A 23,911-nucleotide genomic window follows, 5' to 3' on the forward strand; every position below is an offset into this window, starting at 1 on the left:
TCCTTTTGTTTGTTTCAAATCTGCTATCTATTAATTTAAATCGGGTAACCCCTAGTTCGTGTGTTATGTGAAGAGGTAAATAACATTTCCCCATTCACTTTCTCCATATCATTCATGGATTTTTACAGACTTCTATCATATCCCCCCTTAGCTGTCTCTTTTCCAAGCAGAAAAGTCCCCGTCTTTTTAATCTCTCCTCATATGGAAGCTCTTCTAGACCCCTACTCCTTTGTGTAGCCCTTCTCTGTATCTTTTCCAATTTTAATATATCTTTTTTTAGATGGGGCAACTAGAACTGCATGCAGTATTCAATACAATGGATTTACACAGTGGCATTATATTTACTGTCTTATTATCTATCCCTTTCCTAATGGTTCCTAACATCGTTAGCTTTTTTTGACTGCCACTGCACACTGAGAAGCTATTTCCAGAGAACAGGGGAGTGTTGTTTGGAGAACGCATGTTTCATTTGTTGCAGAAGCTGGAATGAGGCCTGGGAGGGCAGGAAGAGAAAGGATGCTCTTGAATTTTATCAGTGCCAGTGTTGCTAGGTCACTTAAAACCAAACTTTTCACAATGGTCACTCATGTTCCTCATTTTCTGGGTTCCTGACTTGCAACCTTGGGGTCTGACTTGCAGAAGTGCTGAGTACTCTCAGCTGCAAATGGAGTCAATGGGAGCCGTGCTTTGAACATATAATGAAGTGCTGTATGATGCTAAATACTCTGAAAAAATCAGCTCCTGGTTGTCTCAAATTGGGCATCCAAAATTAGTGGGTACTTTTGGCCATAATCTCTGTGCCCCAGTTCCCCATCTGTAAAATGAGGATATCATCATCCCCCTCAGCTCACAGGGGTGTTGTGAAAATAAATGCATTATTGTTGTGAAGCAATCACATAATATAGTGATGAGCATCACAGAAAAGCCCATGAGGAAATTTGTAATTCTGTCTTCAGAGCAGGTTTTGAATAGTGCACTGTGGCATGGGGCTACACAGTGAACAATGAGAAAATAAAAATATTGAATAGCTACTCACTAAGTGAGCACTATCCATTCTGTGCACTAAAAGAAACTTGGGTCCTTTGGAAAAAAAATTCTGTGATCATGTAATTAAAGACAGTATCATAATGCAGACACTGAAGGAAAACAAACAAAGCTTGTACAGGCAACCTTAATTCTGGCATTTCCTAACTTTGGAGTGCTTGGCTCTGCAACCTTCATGTTTTTAACAGAATTTTTGTGTGTAATTAAATGGAAGCCATCTGACAGTGTACCTACTAGGGCTGGCCAAACAGCAGAAAAATATTAAAACACATTAGATTAATTAAATATGTATTTTATCCAACAATGTGTTTGCCAAAAGCCATGACTGGCTCCAGAGTTGGTTAAATAATACAAAAACAGTATTTGTCAAATAAAACCTAATAATGCATTCACTGTGTACTTTTTACCAATCCTACTTATGATGCCTCTCATTTTTGTATCTTCCCAGCTTAACTCTGATTTTCTTTCCTAATGCAGATCATGGGGTCTCTTTTCTTGAGTTGTTTTCAGTCTGTTTCCTCTTTTTTTTCCTCTCTCTCCCCCCCACAGCACAGCCTGAAGACACTCATCTAATTTACTCTTGCAGCAGGCCTCAACACTGCAAAAGCAATGGTAGTTGCTCTCCCTAGAACCACCTGACACAGTAATGCAGCATAACAGGTGAACCTCTTTATGTAAGATTCAAGTGAGCCTTTATTCTTCTAACGCAAGACTTTCTACTGGGGCAGCAGAAGTGAGAAGAGTTGGATAGCCTGGCCCGACCATTCTTCTCTGGAGCACCAAGCAACTCAGAATCCAGTAACAACAAAAACAATCATAAAAACATAGTAACTCTGCACTTCTACAGCAGTTTTCATCCAAGGATCTCAAAGCAGCCATGTTGCAGGGATTTAGCCAGTGTAACATGCAGAATCTGTGCATAATATAGCACCTGCCAGACTGGCCAGCAAGGGGCATGACATCACCAGCACAAAGTCCACCTCTTAAACATGCTAAAGCACAGTCTGGGCCTCTCCAAAACCATTAATGAAAATCACCAAGATTTAATACTTTTTTTAAAAAATGTTCTTAGAAACACAACACTGTTTCACTAGCTCCCTAATTATGAATGGTTTGTCAGCTGAGGAAGATGGCATTTTATTGGTACTACGCAGCAGGAACTCCAGCTGAATGATATACTGTGTCCACTTATAATTTACAGGAAATACAGTTCTTATTTTATGTGACAAACCAGGTGACATTTAAAAGAAAAAAAGAAAACAAGAAAAACCAAGGCTCGTTTCAGTTTAATTGAGCCCAATCCAAAGATCCAGATGCTAAACTGCTGATGTTGTGCTGTTCATGATCATAAGAACAACCAACCCATAAGTCACCATATTCCTTAACTGTCACCTATAGAAGTAGGTAACATTTTATGTTTACTCCCAAGTGAATTCATATGAATGTTCTACATTCACACACTACATGAGTCTAATTCTGATTAGTATTTATCAACATTTAATTTATATTTTCCTATGGTGTGCCAGGAAGGGGAAGCACAATCACTTCTTTATTATTGATTTACAGCCAAATCTTCAGAAATGTTCAGCTCCTTATCTCTAGCTGAAAATCAGGCAGAGGATCCTCCACTTGGGCTCTCAAAAAACAAGGCACACACAATTAATGAACACTTCTGATAATTTTGGCCTTATTCAATTATCTCAGTCAGGAAGTTTCCAGCTTCTAAAATGCTTCCTAGACAGTTAATAAGCCAAAAAGTACTGACAGTCTCTCTCTACTGAAATAAACCTATGCATTTGATCAAGGATCGTTATATGGCCTATAATCCTACATAACTACATTTCTTGACAAATCAGATTGAGAACCCCAGATTCAACTCTATTGAAATAAACAAAAGTAAAAATACTACATCCATTTTGAAGAGAAAAAGTGATCAGACAAAATATCACACCCTCATTGGCAAATCCAGAAAGTTCAATGAGCAAGTTTGTAGGCACTGAGGATTTTAGCAGCACACCTGAAGGAGTCTTGTGCAATATCATTCCAACTACTGATCTGAATAAGATGACAGAACAGCTGTGGAAATTAGCGTGACACTCAAAACACATTTTCTAACAGGACTCCCCTTTTTCTACTGATGGGATCCTTTAATCTGAATTTTTTCTTTTATTTATTGAGAAAGATATTAACTGTAATTCCCATTAGGGGAAAAGAGCCATTTACTCCCAAAGCTCTCTGGAACATATATAGCTATGGTCCCCAAACTGTTCCTCCACACATCCTCAGGGGGTGCTCCCCACAGCCAGAGGATAAGGCCCATACCAGCCCCCACAGGGGGTGGGAAGGGAGCACCATGTTTCCAGCTCTGCTCCACCCGCAGCCTAGCTCTTCCCCCAACCCCATTCAGCCCCCAGTCCTGCTCCACCCCAGCCCAGTTCTGCCTTCATTCTGTCTCCCACACAGTCCAGCTCCACCTCTGACCCCAGCTCTTCCTCATCCTCAATTCCATCCCCAGCTCTGCCTTCAACCCAAGCTCTGCTGCTGAGGAAGCCATGACTGTGCAGTAATTGGGGGAAGAGAGAAGATGCAGACAGATTCCTTTAAGGGGGAGGGGAGGGTAATGGCAACTGGAAAAGTTTGTGTACCACTGATGTATAGATATGGTAGTATTTCTATACATCTTACAAGCAAGCTGTGACAGTCCTCACTCAGGGCGGTTGTTAGGGGAGCATTACCTAGTGGTCGGGGCTTAGGCCCCTGACATGCAACTGGTGTTGTTGGTAGGGGAGCCCGGGCTCCGCCACTCCACCGGGCTCTCACCCAGGGCCCTTTGAGAGCTGTCAGTGCTCTGACAGCTGGGACTGCCCGCTCACCCTGGGCCATTTCCTACCACCTCCCTGAAATTGTCTGAAAGTCACTGTCTGGGTTTAGGCAGTGTGAGGGATGTCTGCTCACCAAAAGGCACCTTCTGGCACCTGAGTGTAGTGAGGTCGCTCTCTTTTCTCTCTTGGGCAGCAACTGCCTCCTCTGGTGGTATGGCTCAGCCTCCTGGGCCAGCTTAGGCCAAGGGCTTTCCCCTGCTCGGGTAGTTTGAACAAAAATAAAGGGGGATTAACCAAGTCCAGAGTTCGTATGAAAAGGAGAGGGGAATGCTTCCCTCTCAGGCTCTCTTTGCAGCAGGTCCTCCCTTCACCTCAGGGAGGGACCACTGGCAGCTGTTTAGGGAGGGATTCTGCCTTTCCTCAGCTTTTCGCTCCTGGAGCTGCAGGTTGCAGGTCTGCTCTCTTCCCTGAGCAGACACCAAATGACCTGCTTCCCTGCCTTTTAACTCCTCTTCCAGTTGGTGCATTTGCTACAGGTGTGGTGGGGTGGAGATGCCTGGGCCTAGAGCAATTCCTTAACCCCTTATTGTCCAGTGTGGGGTTTGTACATCCCATCACACAAGCAAACAGTGCAAAAGAGAAGAGCCAATGCTGATCTCCTAGTAACATTAGCAAAGAAATATATATTGACAACATAGACTGAGAGACCAAAATAAAATTTTGGGCTAGTTTAATTAAGTAACACTTGATAATGGGGCTGACCTTGGTGCAAAGCAAGCAAGACACTGACTTGTTTAAAGGGAAAAAAAAAAGGGGCAACAATCATTAAGTACTTCCACCAACACTGCATGGGATCATTATACTCGAATTAACAGGTACAGCTGCATTTCTAAGAAAAAAGTCAACATCCACACAGATGGTTTGACAAGAAATTTAGCTACGTTTACAGAATAAGCAGTACTGATTTATGGGATCAGATTTTGTCAGACAAAATATCCTTTTTGACAGAATAATAATAATTGGTGGGCAACGTGACCACATTTGATCAGCCTATACCTCCAACCTGCATATGCCAGCAGGCATTCCAAATAGTTGGTATTTGCAGGAAATGGTACAGCCAAATTCTTCTCTTCCCAGGATCCTCCATACATGTGCTAGGATGGCCTGTCACCTTCCTGTACTGCCAGTATTTCTTCACAGAGCAATGCAACAGTAAACAGCCCAGCAGCTCATACCAGCATCCTAACTATGCCAATGGATTACCCAAACAGTTGTAATCCTGCCTTAAGTGGTCAAGAAAAATGGGGTACAAATGTGGCACAGGTCATGGTGCAGCAGTTTTAGCACTATCTACATACAGCACAACAAAAGGTTTCCAAACACTATCTCTCATACTTGGCTCTTCTAGCCTCCCATGATTTTAACTTCTACTTTGGCATAGAATATATATATTTGGTCCTGCTAGGGTGCTGCGCTTCTGCACATTCACACTCACCTTCCCCATTTCCTCACACTACTGGCAATTCCCCTAAGGCTCCTGGGTTTGCTGGAAGAAACTGAGGCAGCTGTGAGGGTCCACACCTCCCTTATAGCCATAGTCTCTAAGTGTTAAGTGACATGAGGGTAACTCAGGTGGTATCCAACATGTTTTAAAATCTTTTAGAAAATATTTGGTGGTCCTGTGGCACCATCCTGTATAGCTCCTTTGTTAAGGAGAGATTCAGCTTTCTCCAAAATCTCTATCTTGTGAGAAGGATCCATGAAGAGGGAAGAAGAAGTGGGTTTTGAAGGCGATTTGGTGTGAAATTGAATGTAACCACTGCAAACAATATTCAACACTCATTGATCTTAAGTAATTGGATACCAGGCACCTTAATGCTGAGAAATGAAACTCGAAAAGGGAAGGGACACAGTAGTGGAAGAGGTGCAATATTAACAAGACTCTGGCCAAGGATTCTAAATAATCCCATCAGATCTGAGCTCTAGAAACTGATGAGCTCCTGAGCTAAAACGCTAGTGGCCTTGCTTGTATTATCCTTGCTTCTTGGAGGGATACGGACAACAAGGCTGGGTCTGAGGTCTATAGTAGAAAGAGAACCTCTGATGTATTTGGTAACTACCTCTAATACCTAAATGCAGGACAGGCGAACTCTCTTGTGTTATAGCAGCCTCTGTAAGTCCCCAGGAGCAAACAGTGGCATGGGTAACTTTCAGTTTCACTCAGTCTTCAACAGAAGAGATGTCCCTCAAAAGGCAAATCCTCTACTTCTGACTGAGCTTCAGATGTCAGTCTAGAAAGCAAGAATGGTGTTTTATAACAATGCCTATCCTTATTGGCCTGGTCCATGAATCAGAAGTATCAGATGCTCTAAGGGCATCCTTTGCTACAAACAATCCTCTATATAACAAAGTCCTGAGCGGACTTTTCCTGCTCCTCATGCAAGGCATCTAGGATGGGGGGAAACAGCATCCTACAGGGCATATTGATACTGTGCCATAACAATTTGGTAATTTGCTACCCGCATCTCAAGAAACCTGGAAGAGTATATTTTGCAGCCCAGAGCACTCATTCTTCTGCTTTCTCTATCCACTGGTGCAGACCAAGAAGCGTTTTCACTCAGATTGTTCTAAAGCTGCGGATACCAAAGAACTGACAGCAGGATGCTGGAAAACATACAAAGTCCTAGTGAGTGACCTATACCAGGGACCAGTCTGCTTGCAATTCAACTACATACATCATGCAACTTAAATCCACAATGAAACTAACTGAAGATGTTTTCAAATACAAACTTCTTAAAACAGAGGAAGAGATAGTTACGGTCAATAGCAGAAGTGATGGCTTGTGACTGAAATCACCCAGATATACAGTGCTTGAGATCAACTTAGCATAGGTATTTTCATCTTGCACAGACAATGCCCACAATAGCAGTGGACAGGGGCCAAGTTAGGACCGTCTGAGGTATCATAATTGCATTTCCATACTTTCAAAAATGTTAAGATGTAACAGAGAATTTCATGGCTCTCTAAAGCAATGGTTCTCAACCAGGGGCACATGTACCCCTGGGGGTATGCAGAGGTCTTCAAGGGGGTACATCAACTCATTTAGATATTTGCCTAGTTTTACAATAGGCTACATAAAAAGCACTAGCAAAGTCAATACAAACTAAAATTTCATACAGTGACTTGTTTATACTGCTCTATATACTATACACTAAAATATAAGTACAATATTTATATTCCAGTTGATTTATTTTATAATTACATGGTAAAATGAGAAAGTCAGCTATTTTTCAGTAATAGTGAGACTGACATTTTTGTATTTTTATGTCTGATTTGTAAGCAAGTAGTTTTAAGTGAGGTGAAACTTGGGGTACACAAGACAAATCAGACTCCTGCAAAGGATACAGTAGTCTGGAAAGGTTGAGAGCTACTGCTCTCAAGTTTTCTTTTATAAAGCTTCAGTGTCCTTAAGTCTTCAATACCTATTTACATCTTAAAGTTTATTTTTGGTCTTGAATTATACCCTTTAACAATTCCTTTAAAATTTCTTTCCATATTTCTCTGCACTGAATCCCATACCTACCCTAATCAATCCATGGTTACATTTAGGGAGGGGAATGGCACTGGGGGTATAAGACACAACAACATAAATGCTCACTGACCCTGTCTATAAGTGTGTGGGAGATGGGGGAAGAGAGGGTTTTACATCATGACGACACACCTGTGCCCTGTTTACAGTAGATTCCACCACAGGTACCACTGGAAGAACTCTACTCATGAATTATAGGCCTGATTTCTACCAGCATCCAATAAGCCAGAAGTCTGTCCCCCTTCTCACTAAGGACTTGCATACACTAGAGATATTTACCACTCTAAAAAACCAACTGTTACTCCAACATGCTGGTAAAACACCACACGCATCCACATACAAGTACTTCAAACAATGCAGACACGTGCCAAATAGTGTTTGGATTAGCCTGGCTGGTCTACACTGGGAAAGTTTACTAAAGAGTCTCAACAATTCTAACACCAGCTTTGTTCAGCTGGAGGTAAAACTGCTGGAAACGCTAGTGTAGACCATCTCAAGCAGCCAGACCTGTTTTTAACTATAGCAGTCATTGCTTTGCAGCAGATTTCACTAAAAAGGTGACAGAAACAGATCCAACCACTGATGCCTTGTCTACACTAGGGCTCCCATCAGTTTTAATTCCAATTCAGATGAACAGGTGTTAAAACCAGTGGGAGGTTTTGGGGTTTTTTTTTTTGTTTGTTTGTTTTTGTGTCCCCCCCAAAAATAGCCAGCAAATCTGACTTCTGTTTCCATCAGAGCCATCTCTTTGCCAGTGTAGACAGAAGTTACTGGCGTAATAGCACAAACAGTTGAACGGTCCTCCCACTATTATCTCTCAATACATCTATGGACTTTGAAATCGCCAAGAACCCATTGCTTCTGGAAGCTGTACTGGTAAATATGGGATAGGCACCCACAGAAGGTTACAACTGAAACTCTTTAGAAGAGCACTAGTATAGATGTGGGACAATACTAAAATGGTTCAGGACACTAATCACGCATACTGAACTTTTTGTGCCTAGACCGTTTCTATCCCACCCGTTCAATTTTCAAACACAAAGTCTAAGATAGTTGGCCAACAGAGGCTTAGCCAAGAATGTTATTTGTGTTACTCTCATTAGGCTAACATTGGTGAGGCCCAGGAGCCTTGTCTATGCTAGGAAGTATATCTATTGCTGAAAATGGTTTTCATCAAAATAATTCCCACAAACTAGAATTTAAGATTGTTTCAGTGGTAGTGCAGAATGGACAAGACATTTTTCAACACTAACACCATTTTCTCTAGGCCGTACTAGTACTTAAACCATTTTATAAACAGGGGAACCTTAGGAACGTTTTGAGAGACATTTCCTAATGTACACCGGGTTTAGTTGTGCTTCCAGCAGAGCTATTCAAAGGTGCCCAATTGAATTTCAATGGGACTTAGGTACCTAAAACCCTTAGGCTCCTTTGAAAACCCCACCTTAGAAGAACTTGTGGGGATAGAAGAGAGGGAGTGGGAGCACAGCAAAGGAGAGGAAGGAAAAAAGTGATAGTGGCAAAGACAATTTGGGGAAAACAAGATGCAAGAGAAGAGATCAAAGAAAATAATAATTTATCGGACCAGAGACAGCACTCAAGACAAGAAATGTTGCCTCCCAAAAAGACAATTTAGGCATCAGGAAATGGTGAAAGTGATGGGGGAGGACCAAATCTGATCTGAGGTAAGAAATAAAATGGAATTACAACCCAGACTGAGTGTTGTCATCTACTTTGTTACTGGTAGGATGCAATCACACTGACAAATTTCTGAAATTACATGTCCCCACCCTCCTCTTTATTGGGCTGGGTTTTTTTGGATGGTGAGTGAATTCAGTTTTGATCACCGTAGTCACATAACACTATTTTGACCAAAATTTGAAGCTCCACGTTATTACTAAAAATAGATTCCAAATCTTAAATACTAAATAGTAAAGTAGGTTTGCATGAAGTAACAACTGAAACTAGAAAAAAGGAGATTGGAAGCATGGACTAGTGATTATAATGCACTGCACCGGGACTTGAGAGATCTGGGTTCAATTCCTAGCTCTGTCACCAACTCCCTTGTGTGACCTCAGGCAAGTGACTTAATTTCTCTGTGCCTCAATTCTCCATTTGTTAAAACAAAAATAAAATAGTGTGGGAATAATAATACTTCCTTTCTCCAATCCTTGGTCTGTCTTGTCTGGTTACACTGCAAGCTGTTTGGGACAGGGAATGCGTCTTACTATGCATATGTACAGTGATTACTGTAACGGGGGCCCAAATGTCTGTTACAACCTCTAGACACCACCACAATGCAAATAATAAAAAAATTACCCCGCTGTCCACCAGCGCTCAAGAAGTGGGAGAAAGTTTTATGGAGAAGAGGAAGAGGTCCAAAGTCTCCTGGAAGTTCTAAACAAAGCAGTTTTGAGGGAAACAATTCAGACACATAAAAACCATCCCAATAAGATGAATAAGGAAGTAAAAACCATCACATTGAGATGAATAAGGCAGTAAAAACTACTACACTGAGATTAATGAGAGTTTATACAACATGCCTAGCCAAGACACAATCTAGGCACAATTTAATTTTTAAAATACACAAACTAAAGAATTTAACTGGAAGACATATCAACATAAACCCCTCCATACACCCAATCTGAACCTCTTCCCCAGAACAAATCTACCTACGTCCCTCAGAGAAAGCCTGGGAATCTAGATGAGCTTTGCGAAGTGCCCTGAGAGGCCCAAGAAATTTTGGCTCACTATTGAGCATAAACAAAAAAGAACACATTCTCTGGGCCTCAGCTTCTCATCTATCCAATGAGGACAATAATGTGTACTCACCCTTAAAAAGCAATTTTGAGATCTGTAGATGTACTATATAAGTGATATAAAATATTACTGGACTCAAAGGCACTTCAGTGACAATGCCTTGCCATTTGAACTAGGAGGCTGTCAGCCTGAACATCACAACTAGCTGAAGTCAACTGAGGAAGTAGCTAGAAACCAAGTGATTTAAAGCTTTATACAGCAGGTCAAAACCAAAACGTTGATTTGCACCTAAAAATAAGTTTGAAGCCAATAAGAATATTGAGCAGGCCATCATGCTCTGCATCAACTGAAATTTCAAAGCAGTCTTCCATAGCAGTGTGAAATGGAGGGCACTGTAGTAATCTCATCTGCAGGTGCCAAAGGCACAGATAACTATAAGCAAGCTCCACATCTACACAAGAGCATAGAAATTGCTATGCTGCAACAGAACAGAGGTCCACCCAATCCAGCATCTTGTCCCAGAGTGACTAGCACCCAATGTTTCAGAGGAAGGCATAAGAACTCCACAGTAGGCAGAGTTGGGTAGTCTGCTGCCACATTAGGACTCATCCTGGTCTCTAATAGTTAGAGATTGGCTTAAGCCCTGAATCATGAGGCTTAATATCCCTTCAAAAATAACAACAACAATTCTGGATACTTTTGTTATCCATATAAAATGCCCAATCCCTTTATGAATCTTGCTAAATTCTTGGCATCAGTGACCTCTGGGAGCAATGAATTACATAGTTTAAGTACATGTTGTGTGACTAAAGTATTTCCTTTCATCAGTTTTCAATTGGCCACTTTTTAATTTCATTGAATGTTTCCCTTGTTCTTACGTTATGAGAGAGGAAAAACAGAAGCTCCTTGATCTATCTTCTCTATTTACATACTTTTTCATGCCCCCTCTTATTTATCTCACTGCTAAGGTAAACAATCCGAATCTTTTCAACTGCTCTTCACATAAGAACTTTTGGCCTTAATTTCTCTGTGCCTCAGACACTATCTGCAAAATGGGGATAATACCACCACCTCATCTCATATGAGTCCTGTGAAAATAAATTCATTAATGTTCGTGAAGCACTCAGATACTTTAGTAATGAGTGCCATAGAGAAAGCCAATGAGGAAACGAATCCGCATTCAGAGCAGGGTTTGGATGGTGTGCACTAAATAAAGTATGGTTTCACACACTGAATGAGGATAAAATATTAGCTCGCGGCTCAGTGAGTACCATCTATCCAGTGTATTCAAGGAGGCAGGGGTCCTGGGGAAAAAGTAGGATGTCATCATGTAATTAAAGACTATCTTAATTAATTTACACAAAAGACGACAAGCTTGCACAGTCAACTTGAAATCTGGCCATTCCTAACTTCCAAGTGCTGACTTTGCTACCTTAATGATTTGTGTGTGTTTGTGTGTAATATTTTCCATGTTATTCTCCATCCCATTCATGTGCATAGTTTGCTTTTTTGACCACAGCCACACAGCAAACATCTTCCCTGAGCTATGTACAATGAAGCCCAAGTCCCTTTCCTGAGTTGATACAACTAATTTAGAACCTTGGAAGGTGCATTAGTAGCTTAACTTTCCCCCTTCGTTGTGCATTACTTTTCATTATTGGTACTGAATTCATTTGCCATTATACTATGCATTCAATCAGCTTCTTTAGGTCTTGCTGAAGTTCTTCTGGGACAGCACCATTCTTAACTCATCTAAATAACGTGGTCTCCCCTGAAAATTTTGCTTCCTCACTACTCATTCCCCTTCCCTGATCATTCATAAGTACATTAAACAACACTGGACCTAGTAGGGAACATTGAGGCACTTTGCTGTTAACCTTTTGCCAGCATGAAAATTGACCATTTAATCCAGGGGTTCTTAAACTGGGGGTTGGGACCCTTCAGAGGGTCATCATGTTATTACATGGAGGGGGGGGTCGCAAGCTGTCAGCCTCCACCCCAAACCCTGCTTTGCCTCCAGCATTTATAATGGCGTTAAATATATTAAAAGGTGGTTTTAATTTATAAGGGGGGGGGGTCGCACACAGAGGCTTGCAATGTGAAAAGGGTCACCAGTACAAAAGTTTGAGAACCACTGATTTAATCCTATTCTTTGTTTTCTGTCTCCTCGCCAGCTTTTGATCCATGACAATACTTTGTTTCTCACCCCAGATCTGAAAGAAAGTCTTCTCACAGCCCTCTGTTATTTTAAATCCCCTTCTGCAGGAAGACCACACTGACTGGTTCACATTCAGAAGATTTTTGTGCCACGAAAATGGCCAGAAATGTAGATTTTTTTTTTTTTAAAAAAAAGCTTAAATTCTATAAGGGTAAGGCCCACCTGCCAACGAAAATATTATTTGCAAGTGCATTTGTCAAACATATGTTTCCAAAGCTGATTAGTTTTCCACTGAATGCAAACATTTTTATTATACAGAAACTTATTCTGTTTCCCATATTTTAAATTAGTTTTGTAGTTATTTAGGTTTAGCACTACATTCTCTCTGCCCCAACCATAATTCTCGTTACCGGAACTACAATGCTGACCCATTTCAGATACTGCACTTAACTTTGATTATAAACCTAAACCTGTTCTCACTGAGTAACATTAACCCACCAATATCAAGTATTTTGAGATATACAAATCAAAACACTATTTAAGAGCTAAGTATTACCATTAAATTTGGAAAAGTCACTGTGCTAATAGAGTGGCTTTATAACTACTAGCCTCATCTCTTAAATTTCCCTACAGAAGGGTTTTAAGAAATTTGCAGGCTATATGGCTAATTTTGTGAAGACGTACTTCTGGAATAACAATCTTATATTTGAGGAAGAGGTAAGTGAAGAATTGAAAATGTGCACCACAAAGTACTGATTTTACAATTGGTTTCATGCATAAAAGTCTCTGTTAGTAAACTGATGCTTCAACACACTAGCTTTTCCTTATTTATATAAATTGCTATAGATTCCTTATTTGGGTCTCAGAGATTTGCATACAAAGGTACACTAACTCTGTGTTTAACGATATTTGTATAATTGATGGCACATGAAATCTCAATACAGAACAGAGATCGACTTGCCTCCAATGTGCTATTTGTCTAGTCAGGAATTGTCAAGTCTTTTTGTGGATTGTGTATGGCACATTCCAGTTCTTGTTATCTCCAACAGAAGAGATTAAATCTATTTATGCTTTTATACCATGCTGACCAAACTGAGCACCTAATTGTCTCAACGTTTCTGGTTGTCCCAAACCAGTTAAGATTGTTCTGGTCATGATTCACCTACGCCTTATGAAATTTTCAAATATATGTTCAATCTTAACATTTCCTCAATTTCTAATAGTATGGTTTCTCAAAAAACAGCTACACCATGTGTTTTTTTTAATGTATTTGTTTACCTTTAAGTATGTCCTTAACCTTAACAAAGCTGGTGTTTCTAGGATTTATGTATTTACATTGTTTATGAATGCACTGTGAACCATTCTGACATTCTAAGTTCTACAGCATCTAGTTCCCAAACATGTCCTTCCCCATTTCAGAATTAGTTCAGTGTTCTAGATTTCACCAAGATCTCTCAAATAAACCTCATTTGAAATTTCTAGTACAAAATGATTTTGAAGAGAAAACAGCAAAGATATAATTTTCTAAACATGATTAAAGCCTAGGTTGTTGTTTTATCCTGAGTCTTATAACTCAAAAACAGCTTCTTTCAATCAATGCACATTTGGACCAAAAATGTTTGTGGACCACAGACCACACATGCAAGACCTGAAATGGGAATGACATTTTTTGAGGATTTTGGACGGGGTGGTACTGTCACTTCAGACTTACAATGGAAACCAAGTCTCAATCTGTAATATAGTGAAAAAAAATCCACTATTTTCAATCCTACAACTAATTTCTAATTTGTACTATCAATATAATAAAACAAACTGAATACATACTGCGAAGTCCTGGATAAAGGGACAACCAATAGAAAGACTAAAAGACTAACCAGGTTCCTATAAAATGTATCATACCAAGTTGCAGCAGCAGCATTTTCTATCTCAGTGGCTCTCAACCAAGGGTTCAGGGTCCTCTAGGGGGCCACAAGCAGGTTTCAGGGGGGCCGCAAAGCAGGGCCAGTGTTAGACTTGCTGGAGCTCAGGGCAAGAAAGCTGAAGCCTCGCAGTATAGGGCTGAAGCCCAGGGCTCCCAGCCCTGCCACCTGGGGCTGAAGCCGAAGCCTGAGCAACTTAGCTTTGTGGGGAGCCCTGTGGCATGAGGCCCTGGGCAACTGCCAGGCTTGCTACCCCCTAATGCCAGCCCTGGCTTTTGTATGCAGAAAAACAGTTGCGACACTGGTGGGCTGTGAAGTTTTTATAACATGTTGAGGTCGGGGGGGGGGGGGGGGGGGGGGGGGGGGGGGGGGGGGGGGGATCGGCAACAATCATAGAAGTGTAGGATTGGAAGGGACCTCGAGAGTTCATCTAGTCCTGCCTGCACCCAATGCAGGACCACATAATAACTAGACCATTCCTGACAGGTGTTTGACTTGTTCTTAAAAACCTCAAAAGACAGAGATTCCACAACCTCCCTAGGCAATTTGTTCCAGTGCTTAACAATCCATCCTCTTACTCAAATAAAAAAAAAACAAACAACCCTCAATACTAATGGACTCCTGTAAGACTACTCAGCTAAATTAGCAAACATTAAGGCACAGTGAGGAATGTGGACACCAATCTCCATCCCATGTAATCTAGTCCTGCATCAAAGTTACCTACCTCTGGCTGGAAGCCTGTAACATTACTTCCCAAATTCTGAACTTTCCTACTGTGTTGCCTGTCTGTCAAGGCTAGATGTAGACACCTCTAATTCCAGTATATCTTCAGAGATCAGCCTAATTTTAAAAGATTACTTCTATATCACTGGGAAAACAAAGATCATCCCTCTTTAAGCAAAGAGAGATAGGAGATAACCTCAGCACCTAACATAACTTTTTGCCATCCCCTCAAGAAACAATAACCTGGATGAAATCTCTTATTACAAGGGGCTTCTTCAAGATCTTACATTCTAACCCAACTATCTCATTTGCCACAGTGAGAAAAAACCTCTCCATACAGACACCCATGCTATTACATTTTTCTTTTCTTCCCAGATACATTCCCTGCTTTGCCTTCTGTGTTCTTGTCTCCTTCCTTCTCATTGCTGCTTTTGATTAATCCTTAACTATCCTCTTACCTCACTTATAGCAATAAAGAATACAGAGCAACAAAGGTACTAAAGCATTTTCTCTACTTGTGTACATAACAAATTACTGCTAGCATTTCGAAAGGTTAAGAAAAGTTAACACATCTGCATTCATTTCCTTTTCTACATTAAAGATTAAAATATTAAAAGTTCACAATCTTCCAAAGTTGCCAAAATGTCAGCTCGCCCCAAAGCAAGACCACAACTACTAACCATACCCCCAAACACTAGTCCCAATGCAGAACGATACATGAAGACCTCTCCCTGCACCAAACATTCGCATGAACCTGTTCTCCATCTTCCACCCCTCACATTCACAAGAAAACACTCTCCGAACATCTCCAAAACACACCTACAACCTCCTCACAGAAGCCTGCCACCCTCCTGCCACCACACAGTCCCTGCCTGGCACATTGCTCCCCTTCGCTGAGCCATATGGGTCACATCCCCTCTCCTCCTCCTGGACCCTTCCCACTGTGACATAGGCATGAACAGTTCTGTCTCCCCACCACAGGCCATGTGTTACCTCCTTCCCCTGCCTTTACATCCAAACCCCCACACCATATACACAGTCCCACAATTCCTCTGACATCCAAACACACCTTGCACACACATTCCCCCCTCCCCCCGGGACCTACCCCAACACGCACCCCCAACTCTTCACCCCCTTCCTACACCCCCAAACCCCATCTGCGCCCTCCCACTCCCCCCACCCCCATGTTCCCCATCCCCAGCCACCCCCAATGCCCCCGCAGCCACGTCCCCTCTCCCTGCCCTGCGTGTGCCCCCCACCGCCAGGCGGCTGCCAGCCCCCGCCCCGTCCCAGCACAGCGAGGCAGGAGGCCGGGATCAAACCCCAGCCAGGGAGTTTTCGCTCCATCAGGCCCCAGGCCGCTCCGCTTAGGAGCGGGGGGAACCAGCCCCAGCCCCGTTCCTGGCGGCCGGGCCGGGCCACACCGCGCTAGGCCGCGACAGGCCCCTCCGCCTGCCCTGTGCCGGGCCCGGAGCCGCCGGCAGCCGCCGCGGGGCCGGGGCCTGCCCGTAACGGACACGGCCCCCTCCCCCATGACACTGCAAAGCTGCCCGGCCGCCGCCCTGGCCCCGGCCGCCCCCGGCTCTCGGCGGCGCCGCCATGACGATCCCGCTGGCCGGCGAGTGCCCTCAGCCGGCAGGCCCCGGCCCGGCCCTCACCTTCATGTCGGGACATCCTAGTTCAGAGGCGGCGGCCCAGGCCCGTCCCGGGCTCCCCTGGCTGCTCGGCGCCGCTCGGCCTGGGCCCCGCGCGCCAAGTGCGGCGCGGGCAGGAGGCAGCGGGCGCGGGGGGTCGGTTGCGGCGGCCCCGGCCTCTCCAGGGGGCGGATCCAGCAGCTTCCCGGGCGCCGTGACACGGTGACTCTCGTCGGGCCCCGCCGGCTCCTAGCGCCGCCCCCCGCCTCCTTCCCCTGGCCCCCGCTTCCGCTGCGGCCGCTGAAGTCCCCGGGCTGGGGCTGGGTCTGGGCGCCTCCCGCTCCCGGCCACAGCTCCGCCGCTGCCGCCGCCTCCTCCCTCCCCCCGCCCGGCGGCCGCCGCTGCTGCTGCTGCACGCAGGGAGGAAGAGGAAATACACGGCAGCGAGGGGGGACGGGAGCGCGGCACCGCCCCGCCGGGGAGGGGGCACAGCCCGAGCTCCCGCCCGGGGCCAGCTTCCGCCCCTGCCCGAGGGCGGCGGCCGGGATGCAACAGCCTCGTCGTCCGGGAGCCCCTCCGAGGCCCACTGACACACCCCCGCTCCTGCAGATCCCCGGGGCTCCCCAGCCGGGGCTCCCCAGCCGGGGCCCATTCACCTTGCACGGGGGGAAGCAAGGGGGCTGGGCCGGGCCGCCCTGCCCGCTCCTGCCGCAAGCCCGGGGGCACGGGCTGGAGAAGGCCCCAGCCCGAACCCACCCGGGGCGCCCGCTGCTGAGCCGGTCCTGGCGGCGGCGGCGGCGGGGAGGGCTGGGAAGACAGAACCATAAAGCACAGCGTGAGACAGGGCGACAGCCAGGCTCTGGGGGGGGGTGTGGTGGATAGGGTCTGGGGTCTTATTGTTCGGCCCAGCCATGTGATAGCACCAGCCCGCGGGAAGCCTGGGGCGCCCTATTGCACCCCCGCAAGTGCAGGTGGAGGGGCGAACACGGCCCACACAGCTCCTTCCTGAAACTTTGCTCTTTCTTACAGCCCCGCGCCTGGGCTGATGCAATGTAAAGTTAACCTTTACAAAGCCAGAAAGGGGAAAGGTGGGGCTCCTGTTACCTGGGCTATGCTGCACCTAGTAAAAGCCCAGTATTGTTTTTCTCAACTATGCGGCCCACAATATTTCTGTTTGTTACATGTACATCGTCCAATACATAGGCTGTTGCTGCAGCAACCTTAACGGTGGCATGTTGTGATATTTTTTGTAAAATAATGTAACATTAAAGCTGCTCAGCGGCATGAACAGCGCTTTTGCCTTTCATTTTACAAAGAAAAGGAAAACGCCTGTGATTAATAGTAGCATCACTAATTCAAACTAGGCATTGAAACTGTTTTAATACAGTGACCTCTTAAGGGGAGAGTGGGTTCAGATTCGGACTTGGAGACAACTCAGCTTTGCAGAAAACTAACAGGGCAGCAACACATCCCTTTACACTGAGGTGGTTTCTAATCTCGGGACCTAACAAGTTTTTTTTTTTTTAAATAAAAAAAAGTTCATTTGCAGAATGCTGGAGAAGTTAAAAATACACCCCCTCCAACCATACGACCCACAGTTTTTTCACATCCGACATCCTTCTTTCCCTGCTAGTAAGGCATTATTTTTGGATAATTGTACATCTCATTGATACTAGGGTGACCAGATGTCCTGATTTTATAGGGACGGTCCTGATTTTGGGGTCTTTTTCTTATATAGGCTCCTATTACCCCCCACACCCTGTCCCTATTTTTCACATTTGCTCTCTGGTCACCCTACATTGATACACACAAAACAATCCACTTCCTAAACCAAGAGATAGTAACCGTGTCCTTGTGCCTACTCTGCCAGTCTTCTTTCTTGACTCTTGAGCAGTGAAATATGCAGTGATGTCACGAAGAGGGTGGGGAATCATTAATCTTAGCTTTAAAAAAAATAGCAAATACTACTGAGCATGCTCACTGATTTTTTTAAAATTGGTTATTAATATTATTCATTCCAACCAATTTTTAATTACACTTGGTCAAGGACACTGGGCCAGCCATGGGGGGGGGGGGGGGGGGAGGGGAAGAGGTGCCAGACCTGTGAAACATTTTGTTCACATCTTTCTGTCAGCCATCTCCAAAAACAAAACCATTTTTAACTGTCTCTTGTCCTCCATAGTCATGTATCACTATGCATTATCTGAATATCCCCAATGTTTATAAATTAAATATATATTGCCAACCCCAAACATTAAAAAGTCACAACTCAGACCCCCAAAATAACTGGCTTGCAAATAATTAAAACTATAATAATCAATGTCTTTAGAAGGAGGCACCTACCCTTAATTTGCATGATCATTTCATGTTCAAACTTTGATATACAATTCAACTTTTAAAAATACAACCAGAAATGCAAGCCTCCGCATTGATTATTTTTACACTCTCTGTTCTGGCCCTTCCGATTATCTCCCACCCTCTACATTCTCCCCCACTACACCTATTGCCATCTGCCCCAAAATGTTCCCTCAAAGTCTCCTCCTTTGCTCCTATCCCCCTGTACTTTTGGTCAGTCTCCCTCCTGTACCCCACATTCTCTGGCACCCCAGTCAACCTCCTCACATTCTCCTGTTCCTTCTGTTTACTTCCTGCCCTGAATACCCCTACAACTTCCCTCAGTTTCTCCCCTACACCCCACATCATCCAGCAAATGCCCATCAAGCTGCCCTATATCTCCCTCCCCTTCCCCCTATTCATTCTCCTGCACTCCCTTCTGTATTCTCAGTCACCCTACTGGCCATCCTCCCTAAAAGTAGTTTAGCTTCAGTCTCACTGAAAACAAGGAGGGTGTGGGGGAGGAAGAGAGGGACAGAATGGTAGCCATCTTTGTTAGGGGCAGCCTCACTGTCATATGCAGAAGCTGAAGGGGAAATGGTGGCCATTTTGACTGAGGGCAGCCTCAGGCTTCAGTGCTCTTTGAAATGATGGGAGATGATGGCCCCTGTCAAAGGCAAAAATTTGCCAGAACCCTGCAGAAAATTATGAGAACTTAAACATACACACACACACCCATGAGAGTTCATGGCTCAGGTAACCGGACGTCCCTTAAAAACCAGGATTCCAGGACCCATTTCTGTCAATTTTACATCAATGATGTTTTGTCCTACATTTTGTAAACGTATCGGCCACCTGAAGGAGCTGCTCTCTATGTATCTCTTACGTAGTCTTGTGGCCGAGACATTGCATTGGGCCTCAGGAGATTTGGGTTCAGTTCTTGACTCTGCCACAGGTTCACTAGGTGACCTTAGGCAAATCATTTAATCTCTCTATGCCTCAATTCCTCATCTGTAAAATGGGGGTTAATAATTACTCCTGCCTCTTTGAGTGCTAGTCATGTGGATCCCACTCATGGTGTGTACACACACACACACACCCTCATGTGTGGGTCCAGAGAACCTTTTGGCCAGCAGTGTCCAGTGGAGCTGTCCTCACACCCCACCTAGGGGCATAAGGAAAGTGCAGCCCCATCCACCATTCAGTTCTCTCTCACCACCTGCATCAGAACTCAGGGCTCATCTATGCTGAAAATGCTGCAACCATACCTAGTGGTTTCTACACAGGGACTTAGGTCAGTTTAACTACTCTGCTCAAGGGTGTGGATTTTTCACACCCCTAACAGATGTATTTAAACCAAATTAATTTTCTAGTGTAAACTAGGTCTCAGTGATGTCCACCCACCCACTCCCTGGTGAAGATTCTGAAATTTAAACTCTCTAATCCCAATAGTTCGGTTTAGTGTTGTTAGATACCGTTAAAACATTTTTCTGCCCTCATGGCAGTATCTTGGCTATTTTAGGCAGAGTGCTAAATATTATTTTAAACAATTTCATTTATATTACAATATTCTTATTTAAATTGATTATTTGCATGTTGCTAGTTCATTAGTTTCTTAAATTGCTAAAGGAAACAAGTACAAAACAGCCCCTTTGGTTTTCTAATTGTATAAATCTTTTAAGAAGAACAAATAAAGAGGCGCCTGCACAAGGCTCTAGAGGCCCCTGCCATAAATTATGAAAACAAAATTAAGTTGCTCACAGACTTTTACATTTCTTTCTGACTTGCACTCGGATACCACGCAAAGCACCCCCAGCAGCAAATCACATCGAAAAGTATCTTGTTCTGACGGTCAATAGACTTGAACTACTTTGAACCAGGAGGGGAAGACTGTTCCAGAGCTGAAGGCCCCACACAGAATGCTCTTCTACAACATCCTCTCCTAAATCAAAGGAGAGCCAGCTCTAACTGTCAGTAGAACGTCAGCTTTTACACAGAGACTTTCTGTACGAAGAGGTTTCACATTGGGGATCTTATGCTCTAAAAGACAGATTCAGGGGTTCATTAACAGCCTTGCTATGAGAACGCCACAAAACCAAAACTGATCAGCAATTAGCTTGTGCTATATTTGCAACCAACGCCACCATTGGATATATTGAACATCCACAAGTCAAGAAAGCCGAAATGCTTTGACCGGGCTACACTATTCAATTTGGGTTTGCAGTGCTCCTAAGTCACCAAGGCCTGATCTATACTACAAAGTTAGGTAGAGGCTTGTGTCAACCTGTGTGTGTGTGTGTGTGTGTGTATCTGCACTCAAATTTGTCTCCAGCCAATGTAAGTGCCTGGTTCTACCTCCCCGAAAGGTGTAAATTCACAGCCAACCTACCAAGGTCAATGCAGTCTGAGCGTAGACAATGCATGACCTGTGTCAACTTTAACAGTTCTCCAGATGCTGTCCTACAATCCTGCATTCCCTGCAACAGTGACCGCTGTAGTCAAATTTTAAACTTCACACTGCCCACAGGCCAGAGAAGTCCTCCCCCTTAAGCCTGCTTCATGTTTTTTAAATGTCTTTTTCTCATTAGTGAGCAAACCTAGCAGCTCTCCCTTGTTGTGTGCAACTTCCCAACAAAACATGGTGGCTCCATGCACACAGAGGTACTCATACTAGATGCGCTCCTGCCTGGAGTAGATGGGAGGTACTCGATCTCCTGGGCCTGTGAGGGAGAAGAGACTGGTAAGCACAGTTACACAGTGTATAAATGAGGGCATCTATAAGCAGTTTACACAGGGGCCATAGGCAAAGTGGTACAATAGGGATCAGCAGCAGTGACACGTGAAAGTGAAGGAACTTCACCAGGGATACCACAAGGCCAGGGAGCACAATAGATCTGGGGCTGTCCTGCAGACATGCCGCTTCTATAACAAACTTGGCAGCACCTCGCAGACCATTGTGGATACCTTTGAGGAGCCCAAGACAGAGATCACTGCCATAAATAATGAGAAGTAAGTGGAGGAGGAGAAGTAGGGAGACACGGCAGAGGACTCCAGTTATGCTGAGAACCAGGATCTGTTTTAGACTCTGCCACAATCTAGCCAGTCCTGCCAGGTGGGCATGGATAAATCTGATGAACAGGAAAGGAACTCTGGTAAGTGTATGAATGCATTTTTCCTTACAATGTTTAAATGTAAAGGTGGCACCCAGCCCAACCCCAAGCTAACAAGACAAAGGTATCACCTTTTCATTGTTTTACTTGTTCAAGAAGAGGTAGATGTACAAACACAGACAGAGCTGGCATCTGCTTTTCATTCCCCTGTTGGGTTAGGTGGGAAGTGAGGCATGCAAAGCAGTTTGTTTATGTCCAGAGGGCTGTACCTTATACCCGCCTGAGAGAGCCTGATGAAACTTTCATGGAGATGCTCTGCAATCCTCTCCCGAAGGTTTCTAGGGATGGCTGCCTTATTTCATCCTCCATGGTAGGACATTTTCTCATACCACTCTGCCGTGAGTTCAGCAGGAACCATTGCAGTAAATAAGCTAGTGGCCTAGAGGCTGGGGCAGCTTTGGAACGTCAGTAGCAACTGACTTCTTTATGCCTTTGTGACACTCAGAAGGGAGATATCAGCTAAAATCACCACCACCTGTGGAAAACAGTGCCCGTACTGCATTGCCTTATGCACATACACATGGCATAGGGACTGAAATCCCCCCCTTGGCCCTGGCAGGCTGTACTCACCATTGTTGGGGCTGGAGAGCGGTGCTGTGCCAAAGGGCTCCCTCCAACATAGGCATAGTTTGACTTCTATATTTGGGAGGTGGGGGGAGTTTAATATTATTAATCATAGGTATAAGTCTAACTACTGGATATACTGATGGTTAATGGTACTTAAATTACTGTGCACTCAATGAGTGAGTCAGGAGATGGAGGTGGTACTTCCTCCCCAAGCCCTGCTGCATGAGGCTGGCTGGACCAAGCAGCCCCGCCATGCAGGACTGGCTCGAGCTGCCTGGTGTTGCTGCTTGCCCCCCGGCCCCCCCTGAAACCTCTGGTATACAGTTTGGGGGCACTACCCCTGTCAGGGACTCGAACCCCAACAGCAAAGTTCGTTGTCTGACCGCAGAGAGACAGGCAACACCAGCAAGGTCCGATCAAAAGCTCTTTATTGACAAGTGCACGCATCAATAGAGAGCAGCTCGGCTCCAGAGAGAACCAGCCCCCCTTTTCAGCTTAGTATTAGCCTATATAGACAGTTTTATTACATCATAGATCATTCACTTGAGCAACCCACCCCCCTTTGTCTAACAACTAGAAATTAGACACCTTTTAATATATACGCATGCCTAGTCTCTACAGTATTAAATTGTTAATATCTTAACAAGCGCCAAAAGTTAGGAATGTAAGGGAGTTAAACACACTGAAAACTAAATCGGGGAATTAGAGTCAGAACTGTGGGATGTTAGTGTTTCTTATCAGTTCTTCAAACACTGTTCCTAACATAACACAGCTGGTACCAACCCCTCACTTATCTCACTCTTTCCCAGGGCTTTGTGAGACAATGCTGCTTCTCAGTATTTTTCCACTCTGGGATTACCCAGAAACCTCTGTTAGCCTGACTTCAATCAGGTTGGCATAACTGGTTTTGTGCTACATCTTTATTCAGGCCTAACACCCCTAAATTCCCCCCTCCCCCCTATCTCTGCCCATAGGTACGCCAAAGCTGAAATGTCAACAAGCTTTTGTTGTTTCAAAATTCAGAGGTGCCGGAGATTTCAGGTTTCATGATTTTCTGAGATGGTTGGGGTTTCTGGATTTTTGGAGGTGTCTGGGCTTTGAGGGTGTAACAATGTGTTCACACCCTACAGATGATTGTATTAGTTTTTGTACAAGGCATGCATTTCAAGGCATCATTGGAAAACTCATAAT

At 44.2% G+C, this 23,911-nt stretch overlaps 1 protein-coding gene across 2 annotated transcripts in view; it reads right to left on the reverse strand.

Annotated features, from left to right (window-relative positions):
* Positions 1-23,911, reverse strand: part of KCMF1 (potassium channel modulatory factor 1) — a 78,433-nt gene that overhangs the window by 51,743 nt on the left and 2,779 nt on the right. The window contains exon 1 of one of the 2 annotated variants that reach the window (XM_045021967.1): positions 16,674-17,026. The exons of the other annotated variant lie outside the window; for it this stretch is intronic. Within the exon in view, the coding sequence (XP_044877902.1) occupies positions 16,674-16,689 (16 nt within the window). The 5' untranslated portion in view covers positions 16,690-17,026. Of the gene's footprint in view, positions 1-16,673; positions 17,027-23,911 lie in introns of those variants that run through there. 2 annotated transcript variants of the gene reach the window in all.

The sequence above is a fragment of the Mauremys mutica genome, chromosome 6, assembly GCF_020497125.1.
Source record: "Mauremys mutica isolate MM-2020 ecotype Southern chromosome 6, ASM2049712v1, whole genome shotgun sequence".
In the NCBI taxonomy this organism is placed as follows: Eukaryota; Metazoa; Chordata; order Testudines; family Geoemydidae; genus Mauremys; species Mauremys mutica.